This window comes from Mesoplodon bidens (genome assembly GCF_964165515.1).
Source record: "Mesoplodon bidens genome assembly, chromosome: X".
In the NCBI taxonomy this organism is placed as follows: Eukaryota; Metazoa; Chordata; class Mammalia; order Artiodactyla; family Ziphiidae; genus Mesoplodon; species Mesoplodon bidens.
Genome location: NC_138163.1, coordinates 46922668 through 46945090, shown reverse-complemented (window position 1 = coordinate 46945090; position 22423 = coordinate 46922668). Strand labels below are relative to the sequence as shown.

Below are 22423 nucleotides of genomic sequence, written 5' to 3'. Positions count from 1 at the left end.
CAGTCCCAACAAGGGTCCTCCTAGAGGGTGTCACTTGAGCCTATAGAATGAGACCCAAGTCCAGTTCAGAAGCAAAGGGAAGTTTTATTCTTTTTTTTTTTTTTTTTTTTTTGCGGTACACGGGCCTCTCACTGTTGTGGCCTCTCCCGTTGCGGAGCACAGGCTCCGGACACGCAGGCTCAGCGGCCATGGCTCACGGGCCCAGCCGCTCCGCGGCAGGTGGGATCCTCCCGGACCGGGGCACGAACCCATGTGCCCTGCATCGGCAGGCGGACTCTCAACCACTGCGCCACCAGGGAAGCCCCGGAAGTTTTATTCTTTGATCAAAGAATGAAGAGGTGCGAGCTCAGGCTCCAGAGCGAAGGCCTTGGGTAGGGCTGCTTTATAGGGCTCTTGTTCGCAGGGAGGGAGCTCACTTCTCGCGGGGTCGGGGCGCAGACACGGGCACAGACGCACGCGCAGCTGTGCTGCTTGGGGCTCTAGATCACAGTGCTGAGCGCAGCATCTCTGCACACGATCTGCTGCTGCCATCTTGAATTGAGTACCCTGCGTGGCTTCTGCGCGCGGCCCTCAGCTGAGGTGTCAGCGCAGCCGTTTTGCACCAGGAGCTCTGGTCTGAAGTGCTGGGTGCGAGGCCTCTGCATGCGGCCCCCTATGAGCAAGTGAAACTAGACTAAGCACAATGGAAAAGAGAGAAAATGTTCAGATTTTATTTTATTACCCAGATTCTATTTTTATTCTCCGGGTATTGTTAATAGGCTTTGCCGGTGACAAATCCCTGCTGTGTCTTTTGTCCTGCTCCTCATTCTTGAAGGGCTCTGAGGGGCGATGGTCCATCTTCTGTAACTGTTTCCTGCTGATCTGGGGCGTCGTCATGACCCTGGGTAGAAGAGCGGAACCTCTACCAGCCGCCTTTAGATGTGTTTGAGGGCCACCAGGTCTCGGCCCTGACTGTTCGTGTCCCTGAGTGACCACCATTTGTGTACCATTTTGGAGATAAGGACACCAGACGATTTCAAATACATGGCCCAGATATTAGCAAGAGAATAATGGTCACATGTCAAATTTTTCCTAAACATGCAGGTATCTAGGTCTTTAGCCTATAGGCAGAGTGCCCTGACGATATGCTCACTGCCAGGGCCTCAGTCTCCCTGGTCACATTTTAGTTGCTTTACGGAAGAGAAGCTTCAGGTGAGAGAGGTTCGCAGGAGCAGTTAGTCAAGGGGGTCCATTGCCCCAGGTTGTCTCTCTGGAGTTTGGGGCACGGGGGCCTCTTCACTCAAGTTCAATGTCCTACGGAGTGATCCCCTGCGGCTTCAGGGCAGAATGGGTAGTGAGATCACCAAGTGGGGCCCATTCCATCCAGGAGTGCGGTGGTCTTGCAGGCTGCTGGTGTGCCAGGTTTTTAGGTTCACCCTGCCTCCCGGCCGGAAGGGATGCAGGGCCAGATCGGTGGGTGTGGGGAGCACCTGTTACCATATCCTGTGAGAGCTTTCATGGTTTCTCCTACCCGAAGAGCACACGAGTTGTTCCATTTCACGGGGGTTGTTCCTTCTCCTGGGCTTGGGGAATGGGCCTACCATATATGAGTTTAGAATGTCATCCACATACTGATCTTTTAGGTCTTTTGTTAAAGTTTCCCCAAAGATGATGGGGGGATTTTTGAATCCTTGAGACAGGACTGTCCAGCAGTATTGCTGTTTTGTGTGTTTGGGTCCTGCCACTCAAAAGCAAAAATTTCTTGTTACTCTGGGGCTAATGGAATACAGAAGGAGGCATCTTTTAAATCTAACACAGAATACCAGGTCCTTGTGGACAGCAGAGTGCCCAGCAGGGCGTAGGGATTAGGGACTATTGGATATATATCCTCAGTGACTTCACTAACTGCCCCAAGGCCCTGCACCATCCAGTATTCTCCATTGGGTTTTTTTTTTTACAGGAAGAATAGGGGTATTACAGGCTGATTGGCAGGGTCTAGTAAGGCCCTAGTCAATGAGGCCCTAACAGGGGCAGTGCCCAACGAAGTCTCCCGACAGAGAGGATACTGTTTTCTATTGGGCCATATATATACTTTTCCAGTTATACAGATCAGAAGTGGTAAATGTATACCTGGATGAGCCCTCCTTCTCCATTGGGGATCTGCCTCAAAAGGAGTACTTCAGGCTTCCCAGGTGGCACAGTGGTTGAGCGTCCGCCTGCCGATGCAGGGGACATGGGTTCATGCCCCGGTCTGGGAAGATCCCACATGCCGCGGAGAGGCTGGGCCCGTCAGCCATGGCCGCTGAGCCTGCGCGTCCGGAGCCTGTGCTCCGCAACGGGAGAGGCCACAACAGTGAGAGGCCTGCGTACCGCAAAAAAAAAAAAAAAAAAAAAAGGAGTACTTCATACTTTTCCTGGCAGGTTGTTGGACCCTGGCTGGTAACTAGTCCCACTTTGTGTAGTTGCTGAACTGGGTTATAGGGGAGGGAGCTTGTATGGAAGGAGTCTCTGGGGCTTGGGGTCCAAGTTGGGACATAAGAAAGAAGGGGGCAGGGAGGGAGCAGTCGCAGGAGGATTAGCGAAGACATCAAGAAGGTCCTCAGGAGGAGGGTCAAGCTGGCATTACCCTAGTGGAGGAGAGCCCACATCCCTTTTGAAGGCCTTTGTTCTGATATAAGGCCATAAAAAATGGACATAGGGAATTTCATCCCATGTCTTTCATGTCTTTGGCATAGCAGGTCCAACTGACAAGCAGTTTTATAATTTAGAGACCCAGTTGATGGCCAGATTTCCCCATCTCACAGCCGATATTGGGGCCAGGCTGTAATACACAGGAAGATAAAACGTTTTCGGGCCAGGGTAATACCTGAATAACTCAAGTTCTGCAGGGTACACCCCAAGGGGCCATCCTTTGGTACTGTAGACATTTGGCTCTGCATACCTCAGGGGTTCTGTTGTGGATGTTTGCAACCTCTGGTGCGGGGCGGTGGAGTGACTTGCTGGCAGGCAAATGCCACACGATTTGACCCAAAAAAGATTTCTGGTTTAGGAAATTTGGAACCAGCACCAAACTGTTAATGGAGTCCTCAGAAGACCAAAATAGGAGGCGTCCAGCTGGCGTGAACTCTGATATAACTGGGGGTCTCCTTTGAATGATAACAGTCTGTGCTTGAGATAGTTAGTCCCTCCCCAGTCACAGTGTCCCACAGGAGGTGAGACAGGACTGCCTCTGGGCCCGAGCAGCTTAGCCACGTTAGTTCCTGACCACCGTGGTCCGTTAGTGGGTGGCACAGGTGTCAGAGGTGGGGGTCTTCTCTTTCCTCCTTTCCGCCGAAAAAGAGGAGTTCCTGGACTTCCCTCCGGTGAGAGCTAAAAGCACGAGGAATTCCCATGCGGTACTCAACAGATCGCTGGGGCAGCTGGTATTCTGGGCTGATACTGGAAGGAGAGCCTGTGGAACCTCAGTTGATAAAGGATCACCCAACATTCGCCTTACGACCCGGAGTGGGAGGAGAGGTCAGGCAGTGGGTGTTTCCTGTTCTTGCCATCTGCTCACGGTGCTTCCTGGTAATGGGGTTCCTGGTCCTGCAAGCAGCTTGCAGGGCTCCCCGGCTACTTCACAGAAAGTAGCCTGACCGGAAGAGGTCAAGTTATGGGTCACGGACCTACCTTGGGAACCTTTCACACTCAGGCATCCCCGGTGCCTTTTCTTGAACTCAAAGCCAGCGTCTTTCTTCTGTTTTGTCAGGTGGTCCTTATTACCTGGGATTTTCCAAGTCTTGTCTCCTGGCTCACAGGTCTGGCTACTTTCCTTTACCAAACTGAAAGTGGCTATGGAGGATGCTACTGTTGACCCCTGGAGGTCTGCGAGGAGGGCAAAAAGCCCCGTTGTGGCCACTAGTGCCTTGTACAGGGGTCAAGAGGACAGCACTACTGGTAAGACAGGGGCAAGACTGCCATGGCTCCCTCACGTCCACAGGTCCCCAAAGTCCCCAGCCAGAGGCAGCAGGGAGACACGCATGAGTTTCAATCTCTGATCCCCAGTGATGCCACAGTATGATCCTCTCAAGGGGGTGCAGTCAGATGACTCTGAGGACTATGCTGTATGAGCACCACAGCCAGGTATTGGGTTTCCGGGCAGAGTTGTTCTGAATTCGGCCAAAGGCTGCCACTGTTCTACTGTGTCAGAGTGTACTCAAAGACCAGAGGCAATCATTCCCATGTGAACCTCTCAAAGCCTCCAGCATTCTCCCGCTGTAGCCAGGGTGAACCCAGAGCTTAGTGGACAGGTGCAGGTGAAAAAACCATCTGGGTTGCCAACATTTGTTGCTGATCCTTTCGAGTCAGGTCCCAACAAGGGTGCTCCTGTCTGGTGTCATTCCAGCCACTAGAATGAGTCTGAGTTCAGTTCAGAAGCAAAGTAAAGTTTTATTCTTTGATCAAAGAATGGAGAAGTGCAAGCTTGAGCTCTAGAGTACATGCTTTTCCCAGAAGGCCATTGGCGGGGCTGCTTTATAGGGTTCTTGCCAGTGGGGAGAGGGGGGTGGAGTTCTTGCGGGTCGGGCACAGCTGTGCTGCTGCTCGGGGCTCCAGATCCAAGTGCCAGGTGTGGCATCTCTGCACGTGGTCTGCCATCGCCATCTTGAGTTGCAGTGTTGTGACACACAGCGCACAAAGTTGAAGTGTCGGGCACAGCCTTTCACTCTAGGAGCTCTGGTCTGAAGTGCTGGGTACAAGGCCTCTGCACTTGGCACCCTATGAGCAAGTAAAACAACTTGTAGCTTTCAAGGCTTTCCTTCAAGGCTCTGTCCTGAGGCTGCCAGGCGGGGACTGTCCAGGCCTCCCCATTTTCCCATGGATGCTCTTGGAAGTGGTGGATGGCTGCCCTAGAATTCCTGAGCTTTGTTTCCCTCTCTGGCGTGGTTAAATTACTGAACCCACTTAACGGTACACATCGTAGGAGCGCCACCTGGAAAGTGGGAACATAGTAATTCTTGACCAACAACCAAGAAACTATGCATTTGAGATCTCCCATGTCCTTTAGAGTACCAAGTGAACTTTCCCCACAATATTGTATGCTGAGAAGTTAATATTTGCAGCTTTTACACTGGCCTGTAACTCAGATTTGATGAACTTTCAGTAAGAACTAGAAAGGAGCTTTGAGATCAATAGGACTCGAACTTTTTCAATCTCAGTGCACCTGAGGGTAGTAACGCACACAATGACCCACTCCTGACAATGATGGGGTGGAAGTGGGAGATGATGCAGAATTATATTCTTGGTGGGGGAGACAGGAAGGGGTAAATGTAGTTTAAAAAGCTGGGTCATCCCTATAGAACGCCACCCAATCTCCAGAGGAGAATCCCTGAGTGAAGAGAGGTAAGATAATCTGCCTAAGATTTTACAGTCAATACTAGATCCCAAGTTCCCTGATTCCCAGTGTAATGCTCCTTCAACTGCACCAAACTACTAATTTCAATGAAACAAACCCAAGTTTTAGTAATAAAAGGTGGTTTTACAATGTCTACATGCTATAAAACAGGTTAGAGGGTCTCATAAAATGTTCAAACCAATCAATGAAGACTCAATCCCACTTGTCTTTGAAGCTTTGGTCTAAAAACAAAAAAGAGTTCAGAGATGATAATGAAGGTTCTGGGAAACCAGAAAACCAACCAAAAAAATCCCCCAAACCCACGAATGTAAAAAAGAAAAGCACAGGGTTTGGTCGGTGGGGTGCTACAACTAATGGGTTATTATCAAAATGCCACAGTACCTTCCATTTGGCCCACTGTTTTTGAGTAGAGGCAGAAAGAAAATGGATCAGGATCCAGGAAAGCTAGATTTTAGTGTTGGCTGTAGTGCTAGTTCTCAGTGTCAGCTCATCTGTAAAATGGAGATGATTTCTACCTTCTTAATGCCTACAATAGAGAATGGATGTAAAAATTTATAAAGTGTGGTACTCTACTTTTGTAGAACCCATGTCTACTGATATTCAGCATTCTTTTTTCTCTCAACCAGGGATCCTTAACCTTTTGGGAAGTCACAGATCCCTTTGAGAATCTGATGAAAGTTACTGAACCCTCTTCCCAGAAAAATGCACATAAAAATTTCTGCATTCAATTTTAGGCAGTCAATAGAACTGTGAAGCTAGAGTCATACACCCAAAGGAAAGCTCCCACACTATATCAAACTTGCTAACAGAAGGTTTTGGGGGTTTGATAGTGTAGAAGGATATGGCAACAGAAAGTAGAAGACGCTACCATGTAATGAATTCAGTGTAGTTGGTATAGTTAAATTGGGAAATCAAAACACTGGGGTCATACAGTTAAGTTGTTAAGTCAAAGATTACAAAGTAAAATGAAGAATTATCTTGAATCTCATAGAACCTCACTGAAACTGTGGATTCCCTCCAACAGATACTTGAGAATGTAATTTTTTCCACTCTTCTATTTACCTGTTTCTTCCATCTTATATTCTCAGTTAAGCTCTACGATTAAAATTGTCATCTTTCCTGAGTTCATTTTGAAAGTAACTCTAAAACCCACTGAACTTGAATCAGCTTCATCTCTATTGGGTTTCCTACAGGGAACAGGTAACAATCTGATCAATATCCGAGGCCATCAATATTCTTAGTTTACACAAATCAGTGATTGAAATGTTGTTAAGCCACTTCATTTAAAATGCCAATAGCCTACAAATTACCTGAGGCCTGGTTCCATCTGTATTATAAAGAACTAAGATGAATTTTCTTTTACATTCACAAAGCCTATTACCTCAGACAATAAAACTCAGTACTTATGAATACCTTCAGTCCTAACAGGCCCTATTAGATATAACTTTACTCTTTGATCACGCTAAAAAGCATTAGAAAGAAATTATTTCCCCTGTCATTAATTCTGTCCCTGGCATTCAATAAACAAAGTTTAGTTCCATAAGAATATGCTTCCCTGATTAATAATTGTAAAGCTCAGCACTCAAATTACTTACTTACGTAAAAGGGTCTGAATATCAACAACACAGTTTGCGTTTACAAAACTCATTTTAGATACTGGTCATTAAGTCTCTGACCCCAAATTAATTGAAGTTTGTGGACTCACTTGGATTACTTATTTCAAGCAATATTTGCAGCATAAAGTTCAAATTAAAAAATAATTTGAAGAGTCACTTGGAGTTCATTAGATTTTATGACCAGTAATCATTTAAAATGTTTCCCTAAATTGAGATCAAGTTTACACTTATTAATTTTCTTTTGCTCCACATTTAATTAGCAATTCAGAAGATTACTATTTTTAAAGATTTTAGCTGCAGTTCAAGCTTCACTAATTTTAATGACTTCAGAGATACCAAAAACTAAGAAATTGTCTTTATAAAGGATTTAAAGGCTTAAGTGGGTGTCTGATTTGCAAAAAGAATTGGGAGATTCTCTCAACGTTTTATTTTTTTAGTTTCTGAAATACAAATCAAAACACATTTTTGTTACACATCATAATAACAAGCTTGACATTCTTTTCAATACAGGATGACTTAATATAGGTACTTAAAAACTTCCTTTTTAGAAACAATACACTTGGCCTTCCCTGGTGGCGCAGTGGTTGAGAGTCCACCTGCCAATGCAGGGGACACGGGTTCGTGCCCCGGTCCGGGAAGATCCCACATGCCGCGGAGCAGCTGGGCCCGTGCACCATGGCCGCTGAGCCTGCGCGTCCGGAGCCTGTGCTCCACAACAGGAGAGGCCACAACAGTGAGAGGCCGGTGTAAAACAATACACTTTATTTTGGAGGGAAATAGCTCATCATTAAAAACATACATTGGTACACAGGCTATTATTTTTCATTATTTTAGTGTTTATGAATGCCAAACTTGGATAGCATGCCTGCCCTCTGAACTGAAAATTTCGTCCTCACAATATACAAGTATTCCTCCTATAACAAAAACAAATTAAACCATACTATTGGAAAAAACAGAAATATTTGGCATAGGCCTCTGCGTGGGCTTGAAAAACGAGTTACGATGTGTTTCAACTGTATGGAAGAACATTCTAGAATCCACCTAGAAACATTTGGCAAAACAATTGGCCTGGTGCTATTGGGGTTGTTCTGCCTCAGAGGGGGATAGAGGGTGCATGGCAGGGTGTTGAAGACTCATAACAGCCACAGAATCATTTACTCAAAGTTAACCAAGATTCAATACAGAATAATATACAACAGTAGAACAATCTCAATTATTATTATTGTTATTCAGTGCCTGGAAAGCAAGTTGTAAGCTAAGAAAAAAATACCTCAGCAGGAACAATAGTCAACATGTTTATAAGACTTGGAAGATGAAAAAACTTCATCATTCATAGATGACATCTTATGCACAAGTACATTCGTTTCCAGGGCATTAGGGGACAACCACAAAACATACAAAGTAAGAGTAAATCCAAGCTGCTTAACTTTCCACCATTCTCTTGAGTATTAAACCCAGACCACCTTTGGCCACTTGCAGGGGTGTCTTTTCTTCTTTATTCTCAATGTAAATACTTGCTCCTTGGGACACCAGCAGTTTTGCTACTTCCACTCTCTCCTCATCACAGGCTAAGTGTCTGAAATCAAGGACCACAAAGAAGGATTAATCATTTGCAATTCTATGTAATGGTTAGGATTTCCTGACAGGTAGTCTAAACTGCATATTATTAGGTAGTGTAATATTGGAAAGTTACTTAATCTGGAAAGGAAAATCGATTTTCATGGGGAAGACTGTTTATAAGTTAAAATTCATTGGAATAGTCTTATAACACCAGATCATAAATCACAATTCTGGTCCTACTACAACAGAAGTGATCTACATGCCAGCCTAAGGAATAACATCCTTATTTTATGAAGATTAGTGGTTTACACCAAACACATGCAATAATTCCAGGCAAGAACTTAGAAAAACCTCCATACACAACCTGCTAACAGCAATTTGTGTGGTTTAAATTTTGGAAAAGCAGTTTAAAAAGTTTTATATTATCTGATTGTTACAGACACCTTGTAAGTTAGCAAGGTACTATTATCACCATTTTACAGTTGAAATTGTGACAGAGGTTAGTCTTTGCCTATGATGACATGGCTGAGCAGTGAGGGGGAAACCTTGTCAGGCACTTAACGGTTTACCAGGTAGGGTATTAGGCACTAACGTGTTATTTTATTTAAACTTCACAACGATCTAGTGAGGAAGGAATTATTATCCTCATATTACAGATAAGGAAATTAGACTCAGGAAAGTTAAGTAACTTCTCTGAGTTACTTAATACAAGTATTTAATATAGTTGTTTAAGTGGCTGAGTTTGGATTGGGTAAACAGCATGTAGCTATTCCTTAATCATAGGCTCTGCTCAGGACCCGATACTGCCTGACTCCTAAATTTCCTCCAGGCCACCCTGCCTTTCTTATTTGGAGAAAATGGCTAGAATATGCATGTTTTTCTAGACAGAGTCGCTCAGAACTACAGAAAAAAATTGTAAAACTAAGAGTTAAGAAAACAATACTTAAAAAAATTGAATCCTACTTTGGACTAAAAAGAAGATTCACAGAATTTCTGGTTCAAAAAAGTCACCATTCGATAAGGAAGAATAGTGGCCAAGTACTGTAGAAAAAATATCAAGGTAGAGGACGGCTTCAGGTCAAGCATAAATCAATTCCAGATGGATTTGAGTTAAATGAAAAACAATAACCAAACCAAACCAATGCAATGTTTTGAAAAAAACTACAATGAAATACAGGTGAATAGTTAACTAATTTCAGGGTGAGGAGGCACTTTCTAGTTATGAGGGAAGATTAATAGGTTTGACTGGATAGAGTTGAAATCTTTGGTTATTTCAAAAAAAATCATAAACAAAATGAAAAGACAAACTGGGAAAATATTTTCAACTAACATGGCAGAAGGTTAATATTTGTACTATGTCAAGTCAAGGGTACATAAAAAAATCAGTAAAAATAAATTAATTCTCCAAAAGGAAACAGAGAAAGGGACACAAAAAGTTATAATTTAGAGAAGGAATATAATTAGTCATAGGCATTAAAAAATTTTTAGCTTCATTGATAATAAAAAATGTAAATTACAACTCTGAAATACCATTTTTCCTATAAGAAAAGGATATTTTTGGTGTTGGTGAGGGGGTAATAGGCACTCTCACACTGCTATTGGGAGGGTACAATGATACAACTCCTCTGGAAGCAATCTCGGAATATACAGCAATTGTCTTAAACTATGTGTATCTATTTACCCAGCAATTCTACTTCTAACTTCTATACTAAGATAATAATCAGCAGTATGGCCAATGATTTTTGTATAAAGTTGGTCAATGTAGCATTATTTATAATAGTGGAAAACTCAAAAAAGCTTAAATATACAGTAATAGAGGAATTATTAAATTATGCCATATCCATAAAATGGAGTTGTGGATAGCCATTCAAAAACGTTTTAGAAATATTTATTAACATTGGAAAATGCTCACAATATACTATGAGGTGAAAAGAACAAGATATAAAACTACATACACATTATCGTCCCAATTTTACAAAAAAAGCATATGTAAAGTATGTATATTTGCATATAAAAGACAGGGAGGAAATACATTAAAATGTTATCAGTGGTTATTTCTGGGTGGCAAATGATAGGCATTTTGAATTTTTATCTTTATACTTTTGTGTACTTTCAAATTTTCTTGCCATAAACATGTATTACATTTATAAGCAGACTAAAAAAAGAAATGATGTGTAAGAATTAGTGCAAGAGAATCCCGGGGGAAGATGGCGGAAGTGTAAGACGGGGAGATCACCTTCCTCCCCACAGATACATCAGAAATTCATCTACACGTGGAACAACTCCTACAGAACACCTACTGAACACTGGCAGAAGACCTCAGACCCCCCAAAAGGCAAGAAACTCCCCACATACCTGGGTAGGGCAAAAGAAAAAAGAATAAACAGAGACAAAAGGATAGGGATGGGATCTGCACCAGTGGGAGGGAGCCGTGAAGGAGGAATGGTTTCCACACACTAGGAAGCCCCTTCACAGGCAGAGACTGCGGGTGGCGGAGGGGGAAAGCTTCGGAGTAGCGGAGGAGAGCGCAGCAACAGGGGTGCGGAGGGCAAAGCGGAGAGGTACCTGCACAGAGGATTGGTGCTGACCAGCACTCACCAGCCCGAGAGGCTTGTCTGCTCACCCGCCGGGGCGGGCGGGGCTGGGAGCTGAGGCTCGGGCTTCGGTCAGAGCGCGCAGGGAGAGGACTGGGGTTGGCGGTGTGAACACAGCCTGAAGGGGTTAGTGCACCATGGCTAGCCCGGAGGGAGTCCGGGAAAAAGTCTGGAGCTGCCGAAGAGGCAAGAGACTTTTTCTTCCCTCTTTGTTTCCTGGTGCGTGAGGAGAGGGGATTAAGAGCACTGCTTAAAGGAGCTCCAGAGACGAGCGCGAGCTGCGGCTAAAGGCACGGACCCTGGAGACGGGTGTGGGATGCTGGGGCTGCTGCTGCCGCTGCCAAGAAGCCTGTGTGTGAGCACAGGTCACTGTCTACGCCCCCTTTCCGGGGAGCCTGTGCAGCCCGCCACTGCCGGGGTCCCGGGGTCCAGGGACGGCTTCCCCGGGAGAGCGCACGGCGCGCCTCGGGCTGGTGCAACGTCACGCCGGCCTCTGCCGCCGCAAGCTCGCCCCGCACTCCTTGCCCCTCCCTCCCCTAGGCTGAAGTGAGCCAGAGCCCCTGAATCAGCGGCTCCTTTAAACCCTGTCCTATCTGAGTGAAGAACAGACGCCCTCCGGCGACCTACACGCAGAGGCGGGGCCAAATCCAAAGCTGAGACCCCGGAGCTGTGAGAACAAAGAAGAGAAAGGGAAATCTCTCCCAGCAGCCTCAGAAGCAGCGGATTAAAGCTCCACAATCAACTTGATGTACCCTGCATCTGTGGAAAACATGAATAGACAACGAATCATCCCAAATTGAGGAGGTGGACTTTGAGAACAAGATTTAAGATTTTTACCCCTTTTCCTCTTTTTACAACGAATTATCCCAAATTAAGGAGGTGGACTTTGAGAGCAAGATTTACGATTTTTTTCCCCTTGTTCTCTTTTTGTGAATGTGTATGTGTATGCTTCTGTGTGAGATTTTCTCTGTATAGCTTTGCTTCCACCATTTGTCCCAGGTTTCTATCCATCCATTTTTTTAATAATTACTTTTTTATTTTAATAACACTATTATATTTTATCATATTTTATTCTATTTTACTTTATCTTCTCTCATTCTCTTTTTCCTACCTTCCCTTCCTCCCTCCCTCCTTTCTTACTTTCTTTCTTTCTTTCTTTCTTTCTTTCCTTCCTCTCTCCCTCCCTCCCTTTCTTTCTTTCCTTCCTCCCTCCCTCCTTCCTTTCTTTCTTTCTTTTTCTTTCTCTCTTTCTCTTTCTCTTTCCTTCCTCCTTTCTTTCCTTCCTTCCTCCTTTCTTTCTTTCTTTCTTTCTTTCCTTCCTCCCTCCCTCCTTCCTTCCTTTCTTTCTTTCTCTCTTTCTCTCTTTCTTCTACTAATTCTTTCTTTCTACTTTCTCTCCCTTTTATCCTGAGCCAGGTAGATGAAAGGCTCTTGGTGCTGCAGCCAGGAGTCAGTGCTGTGCCTCTGAGGTGGGAGAGCCAACTTCAGGACACGGGTCCAAAAGAGACCTCTCAGCTCCACATAATATCAAGCGGCAAAAATCTCCCAGAGATCTCCATCTCAACACCAGCACCCAGCTTCACTCAACGACCAGCAAGCTACAGTGCTGGTCACCCTATGCCAAGTAACTAACAAGACAGGAACACAATACCACCCATTAGCAGAGAGGCTGCCTAAAAACATAATAAGGCCACAGGCACCCCAAAACACACCACCAGACGTGGACCTGTCCACCAGAAAGACAAGATCGAGCCTCATCCACCAGAACACAGGCACTAGTCCCCTCCACCAGGAAGCCTACACAACCCACTGAAACAACCTTAGCCACTGGGGACAGACACCAAAAACAACGGGAACTACGAATCTGCAGCCTGCAAAAAGGAGACCCCAAACACAGTAAGATAAGCAAAATGAGAAGACAGAAAAACACACAGCAGGTGAAGGAGCAAGATAAAAACCCACCAGACCTAACAAATGAAGAGGAAATAGGCAGTCTACCTGAAAAAGAATTTAGAATAATGATAGTAAAGATGATCCAAAATCTTGGAAATAGAATAGACAAAATGCAAGAAACAGTTAACAAGGACCTAGAAGAACTAAAGATGAATCAAGCAACGATTAAAAACACAATAAATGAAATGAAAAATACCCTAGATGGGATCAGTAGCAGAATACCTGAGGCAGAAGAACGGATAACTGATGTGAAAGATAAAATAGTGGAAATAACTGCTGCAGAGCAGAATAAAGAAAAAAGAATGAAAAGAACTGAGGACAGTCTCAGAGACCTCTGGGACAACATTAAACGCACCAACAATAAAATTATAGGGGTTCCAGAAGAAGAAGAGAAAAAGAAAGGGACTGAGAAAATATTTGAAGAGATTATAGTTGAAAACTTCCCTAATATGGGAAAGGAAATAGTTAATCAAGTCCAGGAAGCACAGAGAGTCCCATACAGAATAAATCCAAGGAGAAATACGCCAAGACACATATTAATCAAACTGTCAAAAATTAAACACAAAGAAATCATATTAAAAGCAGCAAGGCAAAAACAACAAATAACACACAAGGGAATCCCCATCAGGTTAACAGCTGATCTCTCAGCAGAAACTCCACAAGCCAGAAGGGAGTGGCAGGACATATTTAAAGTGATGAAGGAGAAAAACCTGCAACCAAGATTACTCTACCCAGCAAGGATCTCATTCAGATTTGATGGAGAAATTAAAACGTTTACAAACAAGCAAAAGCTGAGAGAGATCAGCACCACCAAAGCAGCTTTAAAACAAATGCTAAAGGAACCTCTAGGCAAGAAACACAACAGAAGGAAAATACCTACAATAATGAACCCAAAACAATGAAGAAAATGGGAATAGGAACATACATATCAATAATTACCTTAAATGTAAATGGACTACATGCTCACACCAAAAGACACAGATTGGCTGAATGGATACAAAAATAAGACCCATATATATGCTGTCTACAAGAGACCCACTTCAGACCTAGAGACACATACAGATTGAAAGTAAGGGGATGGAAAAAGATATTCCATGCAAATGGAAATCAAAAGAAAGCTGGAGTAGCAATTCTTATATCAGACAAAATAGACTTTAAAATAAAGACTATTAGAAGAGACAGAGAAGGACACTACACAATGATCAAGGGATCGATCCAAGAAGAAGATATAACAATTGTAAATATTTATGCACCCAACATAGGAGCACCTCAATACATAAGGCAAATACTAACAGCCATAAAAGGGGAAATCGACAGTAACACACTCATAGTAGGGGACTTCAACACCCCACTTTCACCAATGGACAGATCATCCAAAATGAAAATAAATAAGGAAACACAAGCTTTAAATGATACATTAAACAAGATGGACTTAATTGATATTTATAGGACATTCCATCCAAAAACAAGAGAATACACATTTTTCTCAAGTGCTCATGGAACATTCTCCAGGATAGATCATATCTTGGGTCACAAATCAAGCCTTGGTAAATTTAAGAAAATTGAAATTGTATCAAGTATCTTTTCCGACCACAATGCTATGAGACTAGACATCAATTACAGGAAAAGATCTGTAAAAAATACAAACACATGGAGGCTAAACAATACACTACTTAGTTACGAAGTGATCACTGAAGAAATCAAAGAGGAAATTAAAAAATACCTAGAAACAAATGACAATGGAGACACGACGACCCAAAACCTATGGGACGCAGCAAAAGCAGTTCTAAGGGGGAAGTTTATAGCAATACAATCCCACCTTAAGAAACAGGAAACATCTTGAGTAAACAACCTGACCCTGCACCTAAAGCAATTAGAGAAAGAAGAACAAAAGCATCCCAAAGTTAGCAGGAAGAAAGAAATCATAAAGATCAGATCAGAAATAAATGAAAAAGAAATGAAGGAAACGATAGCAAACATCAATAAAACTAAAAGCTGGTTCTTTGAGAAGATAAACAAAAGTGATAAACCATTAGCCAGACTCATCAAGAAAAAAAGGGAGAAGACTCAAATCAATAGAATTAGAAATGAAAAAGGAGAAGTAACAACTGACACTGCAGAAATACAAAAGATCATGAGAGATTACTACAAGCAACTCTATGCCAATAAAATGCACAACCTGGAAGAAATGGACAAACTCTTAGAAATGCACAACCTGCCAAGACTGAATCAGGAAGAAATAGAAAATATGAATAGACCAAACACAAGCACTGAAATTGAAACTGTGATTAAAAATCTTCCAACAAACAAAAGCCCAGGACCAGATGGCTTCACTGGCGAATTCTATCAAACATTTAGAGAAGAGCTAACACCCATCCTTCTCAAGCTCTTCCAAAATATAGCAGAGGGAGGAACACTCCGAAACTCATTCTACGAGGCCACCATCACCTTGATACCAAAACCAGGCAAGGATGTCACAAAGAAAGAAAACTACAGGCCAATATCACTGATGAACATAGATGCAAAAATCCTCAACAAAATACTAGCAAACAGAATCCAACAGCACATTAAAAGCATCATACACCATGATCAAGTGGTGTTTATTCCAGTTATGCAAGGATTCTTCAATATATGCAAATCAATCAATGTGATACACCATATTAACAAATTGAAGGAGAAAAACCATATGATCATCTCAATAGATGCAGAGAAAGCTTTCGACAAAATTCAGCATCCATTTATGATAAAAACCCTGCAAAAAGTAGGCATAGAGGGAACTTTCCTCAATGTAATAAAGGCCATATATGACAAACCCACAGCCAACATTGTCCTCAATGGTGAAAAACTGAAACCATTTCCACTAAGATCAGGAACAAGACAAGGCTGCACACTCTCACCACTCTTATTCAACATAGTTTTGGAAGTTTTAGCCACAGCAATCAGAGAAGAAAAGGAAATAAAAGGAATCCAAATTGGAAAAGAAGAAGTAAAGCTGTCACTGTTTGCAGATGACATGATACTATACATAGAGAATCCTAAAGATGCTACCAGAAAACTACTAGAGCTAGTCAATGAATTTGGTAAAGTAGCAGGATACAAAATTAATGCACAGAAATCTCTGGCATTCCTGTACACTATTGATGAAAAATATGAAAGTCAAATCAAGAAAACTCTCCCATTTACCACTGCAACAAAAAGAATAAAATATCTAGGAATAAACCTACCTAAGGAGACAAAAGACCTGTATGCAGAAAATTATAAGACACTGATGAAAGAAATTAAAGATGATACAAATAGATGGAGAGATATACCATGTTCCTGGATTGGAAGAATCAATATTGTGCAAATGACTCTACTACCCGAAGCAATCTACAGATTCAATGCAATCCTTGTCAAACTACCACTGGCATTTTTCACAGAACTAGAACAAAAAATTTCAAAATTTGTTTGGAAAAACAAAAGACCCCGAATAGCCAAAGCAATCTTGAGAACGAAAAACGGAGCTGGAGGAATCAGGCTCCCTGACTTCAGACTATACTACAAAGCTACAGTAATCAAGACAGTGTGGTACTGGCACAAAAACAGAAAGATAGATCAATGGAACAGGATAGAAAGCCCAGAGATAAACCCATGCACATATGGCCAACTTATCTTTGATAAAGGAGGCAGGAATGTACAGTGGAGAAAGGACAGCCTCTTCAATAAGTGGTGCTGGGAAAACTGGACAGGGACATGTAAAAGTATGAGATTAGATCATTCCCTAACACCATACACAAAAATAAGCTCAAAATGGATTAAAGACCTAAATGTAAGGCCAGAAACTATCAAACTCTTAGAGGAAAACATAGGCAGAACACTCCATGACATAAATCACAGCAAGATCCTTTTGGACCCACCTCCTAGAGAAATGGAAATAAAAACAAAGATAAACAAATGGGACCTAATGGAACCTCAAAGCTTTTGCACAGCAAAGGAAACCATAAACAAGACCAAAAGACAACCCTCAGAATGGGAGAAAATATTTGCAAATGAAGCAACTGACAAAGGATTAATCTCCAAAATTTATAAGCAGCTCATGCAGCTCAATAGCCAAAAAACAAACAACCCAATGCAAAAATGGGCTGAAGACTTAAATAGACATTTCTCCAAAGAAGACATACAGATTGCCAACAAACACATGAAAGAATGCTCAGCATTATTAATGATTAGAGAAATGCAAATCAAAACTACAATGAGATATCATCTCACACCAGTCAGAATGGCCATCATCAAAAAATCTAGAAACAATAAATGCTGGAGAGGATGTGGAGAAAAGGGAACACTGTTGCACTGCTGGTGGGAATGTGAATTGGTACAGCCACTATGGAGAACAGTATGGAGGTTCTTTAAAAAACTAAAAATAGAACTACCATATGACCCAGCAATCCCACTACTAGGCATATACCCTGAGAAAACCATAATTCAAAAAGAGACATGTACCAAAATGTTCATTGCAGCTCTATTCACAATAGCCCGGAGAGGGAAACAACCTAAGTGTCCATCATCGGATGAATGGATAAAGAAGATGTGGCACATATATACAATGGAATATTACTCAGCCATAAAAAGAAACGAAACTGAGCTATTTGTAATGAGGAGGATAGACCTAGAGTCTGTCATACAGAGTGAAGTAAGTCAGAAAGAGAAAGACAAATACCGTATGCTAACACATATATATGGAATTTAAGAAAAAAATGTCATGAAGAACCTAGGGGTAAAACAGGAATAAAGACACAGACCTACTTGAGAATGGACTTGAGGATATGGGGAGGGGGAAGGGTAAGCTGTGACAAAGCGAGAGAGAGGCATGGACATATATACACTACCAAACGTAAGGTAGATAGATAGTGGGAAGCAGCCGCAGAGCACAGGGAGATCAGCTCGGTGCTTTGGGACCGCCTGGAGGGGTGGGATAGGGAGGGTGGGAGGGAGGGAGACGCAAGAGGGAAGGGATGTGGGAACAGATGTATATGTATGACTCATTCACTTTGTTATAAAGCAGAAACTAATAAAAAAAAAGAATTAGTGCAAGAGGGCTGATATCAGGTAGAAAAGAAATGACTGCTACTTGTCACTTACAGAGGAGTGTTACCCTCAGTGTCTTGGATGTTTGTGGAAGCTTTGTAGTACAGAAGAATATGAATCATCTTCAAGTTACCCTTGGCTGCTGCCCGGTGCATTGCTGTAGCCTCATAATGGTCCTTAGCGTCTGGATTAGCCCCGCTTTCCAGTAACATGACAGCAATCTGGGAAGATGGAGAAGAAAACAATGCAGAGATCTATTTGTGTTTGCATACAGGTTTAGAACTCAAAAGAAGCAGCCTAGGAATGGAACCCTACCTCATGCCTGTTTTTGGAAGCTGCATAATGTAGGGGAGTACAGCCATTTTGATTGACAGCATTCACTTGAGCACCTTTTCCCAGAAGAGCTTTTACAATCTCATCCCGGCCAGCGGAAGCAGCAATATGAAGAGGAGACCAACCTGCCTGTAAGAGGTGGGCAGAACAAAAACCAGGGAGAAAAGGCACAGGGATTAATGCTAACATTTAGGCAGGGTTTACAGAGCTGTGTGTAAATGGTTTAAAAAAATGTTCTTTCTCTTTCCCTCATTAAGCACTGCAGGATATTTGGAAACCAGATATATAAAAGAAAAGAAAAGCACCCATAATCCCACAACATGGAAATAATATGTAAGTCTAATTCTAATGTGTTTTAAGATTGGGATCAAGGATACCCCAATAGGGTATCAAGTTCCGTGAGGTGCATTTTCCACAATATCCACTTATCATTACGTTGTGAAAAGTTTTCTATGTCATTCTTTGGAATCATAACTTTATTGGTTGCATATTATTATTATTATTATTATTATTATTATTATTATTATTATTATTATTATTATTATTATTATTATTATTTTGGTCACGCCAGGCGGCTTGCGGGATCTTAGTTCCCTGACCGGGGATTGAACCTGTGCCCTCGGCAGCAAAAGTGCAGAGTCCCAACCACTGGACCACCAGGGAATCCCCTGGTTGCGTATTATTTTATTAGGTGTATATATATGCTGTATTCAACTGTTCCTCCATTAAACTGTTTTTACTTTTTTGCCATTATCAATATTATTTTATTGAGCATCCTCAAAAAGGAATCTGCCTATAAAAACATTTCCATCCTTATTCTTCACAAGTCTTATCCTAATATAACCAATACCATTACACCAAATCTTTATATAACAAAAAAAGATACTAGGCCCTCATTATTCAGGCAATATTCACCAAAAACAATTTCCAACATAATAAAAAGGATTTGTAGTCTCTTAGGGGTAATCATAAAAGACTTGATCTGCATGTTTACCTTAAATTACAGGCTATGAGTGGCAAAATGAACATTCTGAAATAATGTAACCACCAGTCCTGTATTTGGTCACTGGGGACATGCTGTAAGTTCCTAGTCATAAACGTTAAAATTTGTTTGTGAGCTTAATACTCGGGCTTTAGTAAACACCAGTCTGGAGTCTAAAGATAACTGGGGATTTATCAACTCTGCCTAGTACTCACATCATCTTTATCATTCACTGGCACTCCAAGTTGCAGCAAGAATTCAACAATTTCTGTATGTCCGGCTGAGCATGCCCAATGCAAGGCAGTTCTGCTGTCCTACACGGGAAGCAGAGAAGCAATAAGACCAACATTCTTGAAGAAAAATAGAACTAAGGCAAGAAAACAGAAAAAAAATTTTAATATTGGAGCCAGCAAACCTACGGTTTGGGAACAAGGAATGGAGAGCACTGGATCCTCAGGTAGGTAACCTTAAACCATATTACTTACATAAGAGAGACCAAGGTTTTAGTAACATGAGGAGAATACATTGATGAACGTAGGTAATTCTGGGCAGACTAGAGCCATGAAAGCAATAGAGCAAAAAACTGATTTCAGTGCTTTGGCAGAAATACAGCTTTGGCTATTTCTGTTATGTACGTACTTTTATGTCAGGCACTGTGCTAAGAGTTTTACGTGCATCATCTCCTGTAATCCCCATGATCCTATACAGTGGATACTATCCCCATTTTACAGACTCCTCAGGGTAAGCAACTTGTCAAGGTCGCACAGCTAGTAAATCGTGAAGTTGAGACACAAACCCGTCAGCTCTGAATTTTCTAGATGCTCTAGAAAGAACAAATGTACCTTCTGCGAAAGAAATGTTCATGAAACTAGTTGAGATTATAACCATTTAAAAAACATACCACACACAGAATTAGAGAGCAACATTACTTTAAAAAAATAATAAGCTAGGAGTTAGTCATGTTTCTCAAAGGGAATCTCTCTGTCTCTTTTCTTTTTTGCAGTGACTGCTATATTTTGTAGCCCTATGTAAAAGAAAATGGTATTTTAAAATTTATTACAAAAATTTCAAACTCATGTAAAAATACAGGGAACATAATATAATCCATATGCCTATCACCTACATCTTATAACTATTTTGCCATATTTGCCTCATCTGTTTTGCTCCTTGATGAGATTTTTAAAAACAAATCTTAAATATTATGACCTTTCATACCTAAATATTTGAGTATCTAAAAAATACTTTACTACATAGCTATTACACTGATTAAAATTAACACTAACTCCTTTATAACATCAAATACCCAGATTTCCCCAACTGTCCCCCAAATGTCTTTTTGCAGTTGGCTTGTTTCAATCAGGATCCATACAAGCTCCATAAGTTGCAGATGTTTGTTATGTTTCTTAAGTCTTTTTAAATTGCTTTTTTTTTTTTTTTTTTTTTTTTTTTTTTGCGGTACGCGGGCCTCTCACTGTTGTGGCCTCTCCCGTTGCGGAGCACAGGCTCCGGACGCGCAGGCTCAGTGGCCATGGCTCACGGGCCTAGCCGCTCCGCGGCATGTGGGATCCTCCCGGACCGGGGCACAAACCCGTGTCCCCTGCATCGGCAGGCGGACTCTCAACCACTGCGCCACCAGGGAAGCCCTCTTAAGTCTTTTGATCTTGAATAGTTTCTCCCTTTTTCATGCCATTGATTTCATGAAGAATGGTTAGAAGTATTATTAAATCTTAATATTGTTAAATTAAGTCTAAAGTATTAAATATCACCAGACCAAAATGAAGGTAAACTAGACAAAGGCATTTTCAGGTTGAGCAATAAAGAAAAGTTCCAGAAGAAAAGTCTCTGAACTTCTAATTCTCTTCCCAAACACACAAAATGGAGATTTGTAATTATGTGACACTGTCTTGCTAGTGCTGAGCACGGTGCCTGTCAAATAGGAGGCAATCTATAAATGTATGTTGGCTTACTGAGGGCACCGTGAATCCTTCTAGAAACTCAGGGTGAAAGCATGAGGGTCTTTTGAGCAGGAGGGCAGAAAGAAACACTTCCCAGGGTCCACTCACTTTTGTTCTGCCTTTGCCTAAAATGCCCCTTCATCACAAAGGGAAATCCCACTCATCCTTCAAGATACAGCCAACCTTTCCTCCTTCGCAAAGCCTCTTCAGTTACGAGAACATTCGGTTTTTCTAAGCGAGATTAAATCAGGTCCTTCCATGATACGTTCTGAAAGCCCCACGTCAACTTCTCTCCCGAGTATTTACCACAATTTATAATCGGACATATGATTTGGAATTATTTTATTAACATCTGCTCCTTCCATTCGACTGTATCCTCAGCTCCCAGATGAGGCGTTCAGTTACACGTGTTCCATTGAATAAAATCACTAATAAAAGCAAACAAACCCATTTCCAAAAACCAAAAACTTTCCTTCTCTCTGATGTCTCAAAGACTGGGCATTTCTGAGAAATGCGCAAACGTTCTAGAAATATCCAAAATACAGCGACTAAGTACTGGGCCAAAAAACAGCACTGGCGGTTTGTGGGGCTAGCTCCGGCCGCCCGGTCCCGAGTCCTGAGGTGACCCTGGGGTAAGGATGGGGCGGCGGGGGCGGAGATCTGGCCCTCTTGGAACCGGCCTCCCCATGGGTTGGGCTGGGCCGGGCAGCCACGTTGGTCTCCGCCGCTGCCGCCGCCAGCGGAGAGGCCCCAAGCGTTCCTTTACCTGGTCAGTCCTAGTGGCCAGGGATTTATCGGCCAGGATCCTCTCCTTCAACTCCTCCAGCTTCCCGCTGTAGGCCAGGTTGCAGACCATTAGGTTAGACACACACCCCTCCATTTTGCTTTCACAGGATCTCGTGAAGCCTTAGCAGTGCCCGCCTAACGTCGCCAGCTCCGACTGCCAATCAAAAAAGAGGCATTAGAGCTCCTCCTGTCACCAACCTCGCTCGTTC

General features: G+C 42.4%; 1 protein-coding gene across 2 annotated transcripts; it reads right to left on the bottom strand.

Annotated features, from left to right (window-relative positions):
* Positions 1 to 8266: 8266 nt before the first annotated feature.
* On the bottom strand, positions 8267 to 22404 carry PSMD10 (proteasome 26S subunit, non-ATPase 10). 2 transcript variants are annotated; one of them, XM_081221899.1, is made up of 5 exons: positions 22195 to 22400; positions 19689 to 19787; positions 18474 to 18620; positions 18213 to 18379; positions 8267 to 8563 (listed from the first exon to the last, which is right to left on the bottom strand). In XM_081221899.1, exons 1-5 carry the CDS (start codon positions 22306 to 22308, stop codon positions 8410 to 8412), a joined length of 681 nt encoding a protein of 226 aa, XP_081078025.1. In that variant the 5' UTR covers positions 22309 to 22400; the 3' UTR covers positions 8267 to 8409. The 2 variants fall into 2 exon arrangements, with proteins under 2 accessions (XP_081078025.1, XP_081078026.1); XM_081221900.1 differs by having other exon boundaries at positions 8447 to 8563; positions 18292 to 18379; positions 22195 to 22404.
* Positions 22405 to 22423: the final 19 nt, after the last annotated feature.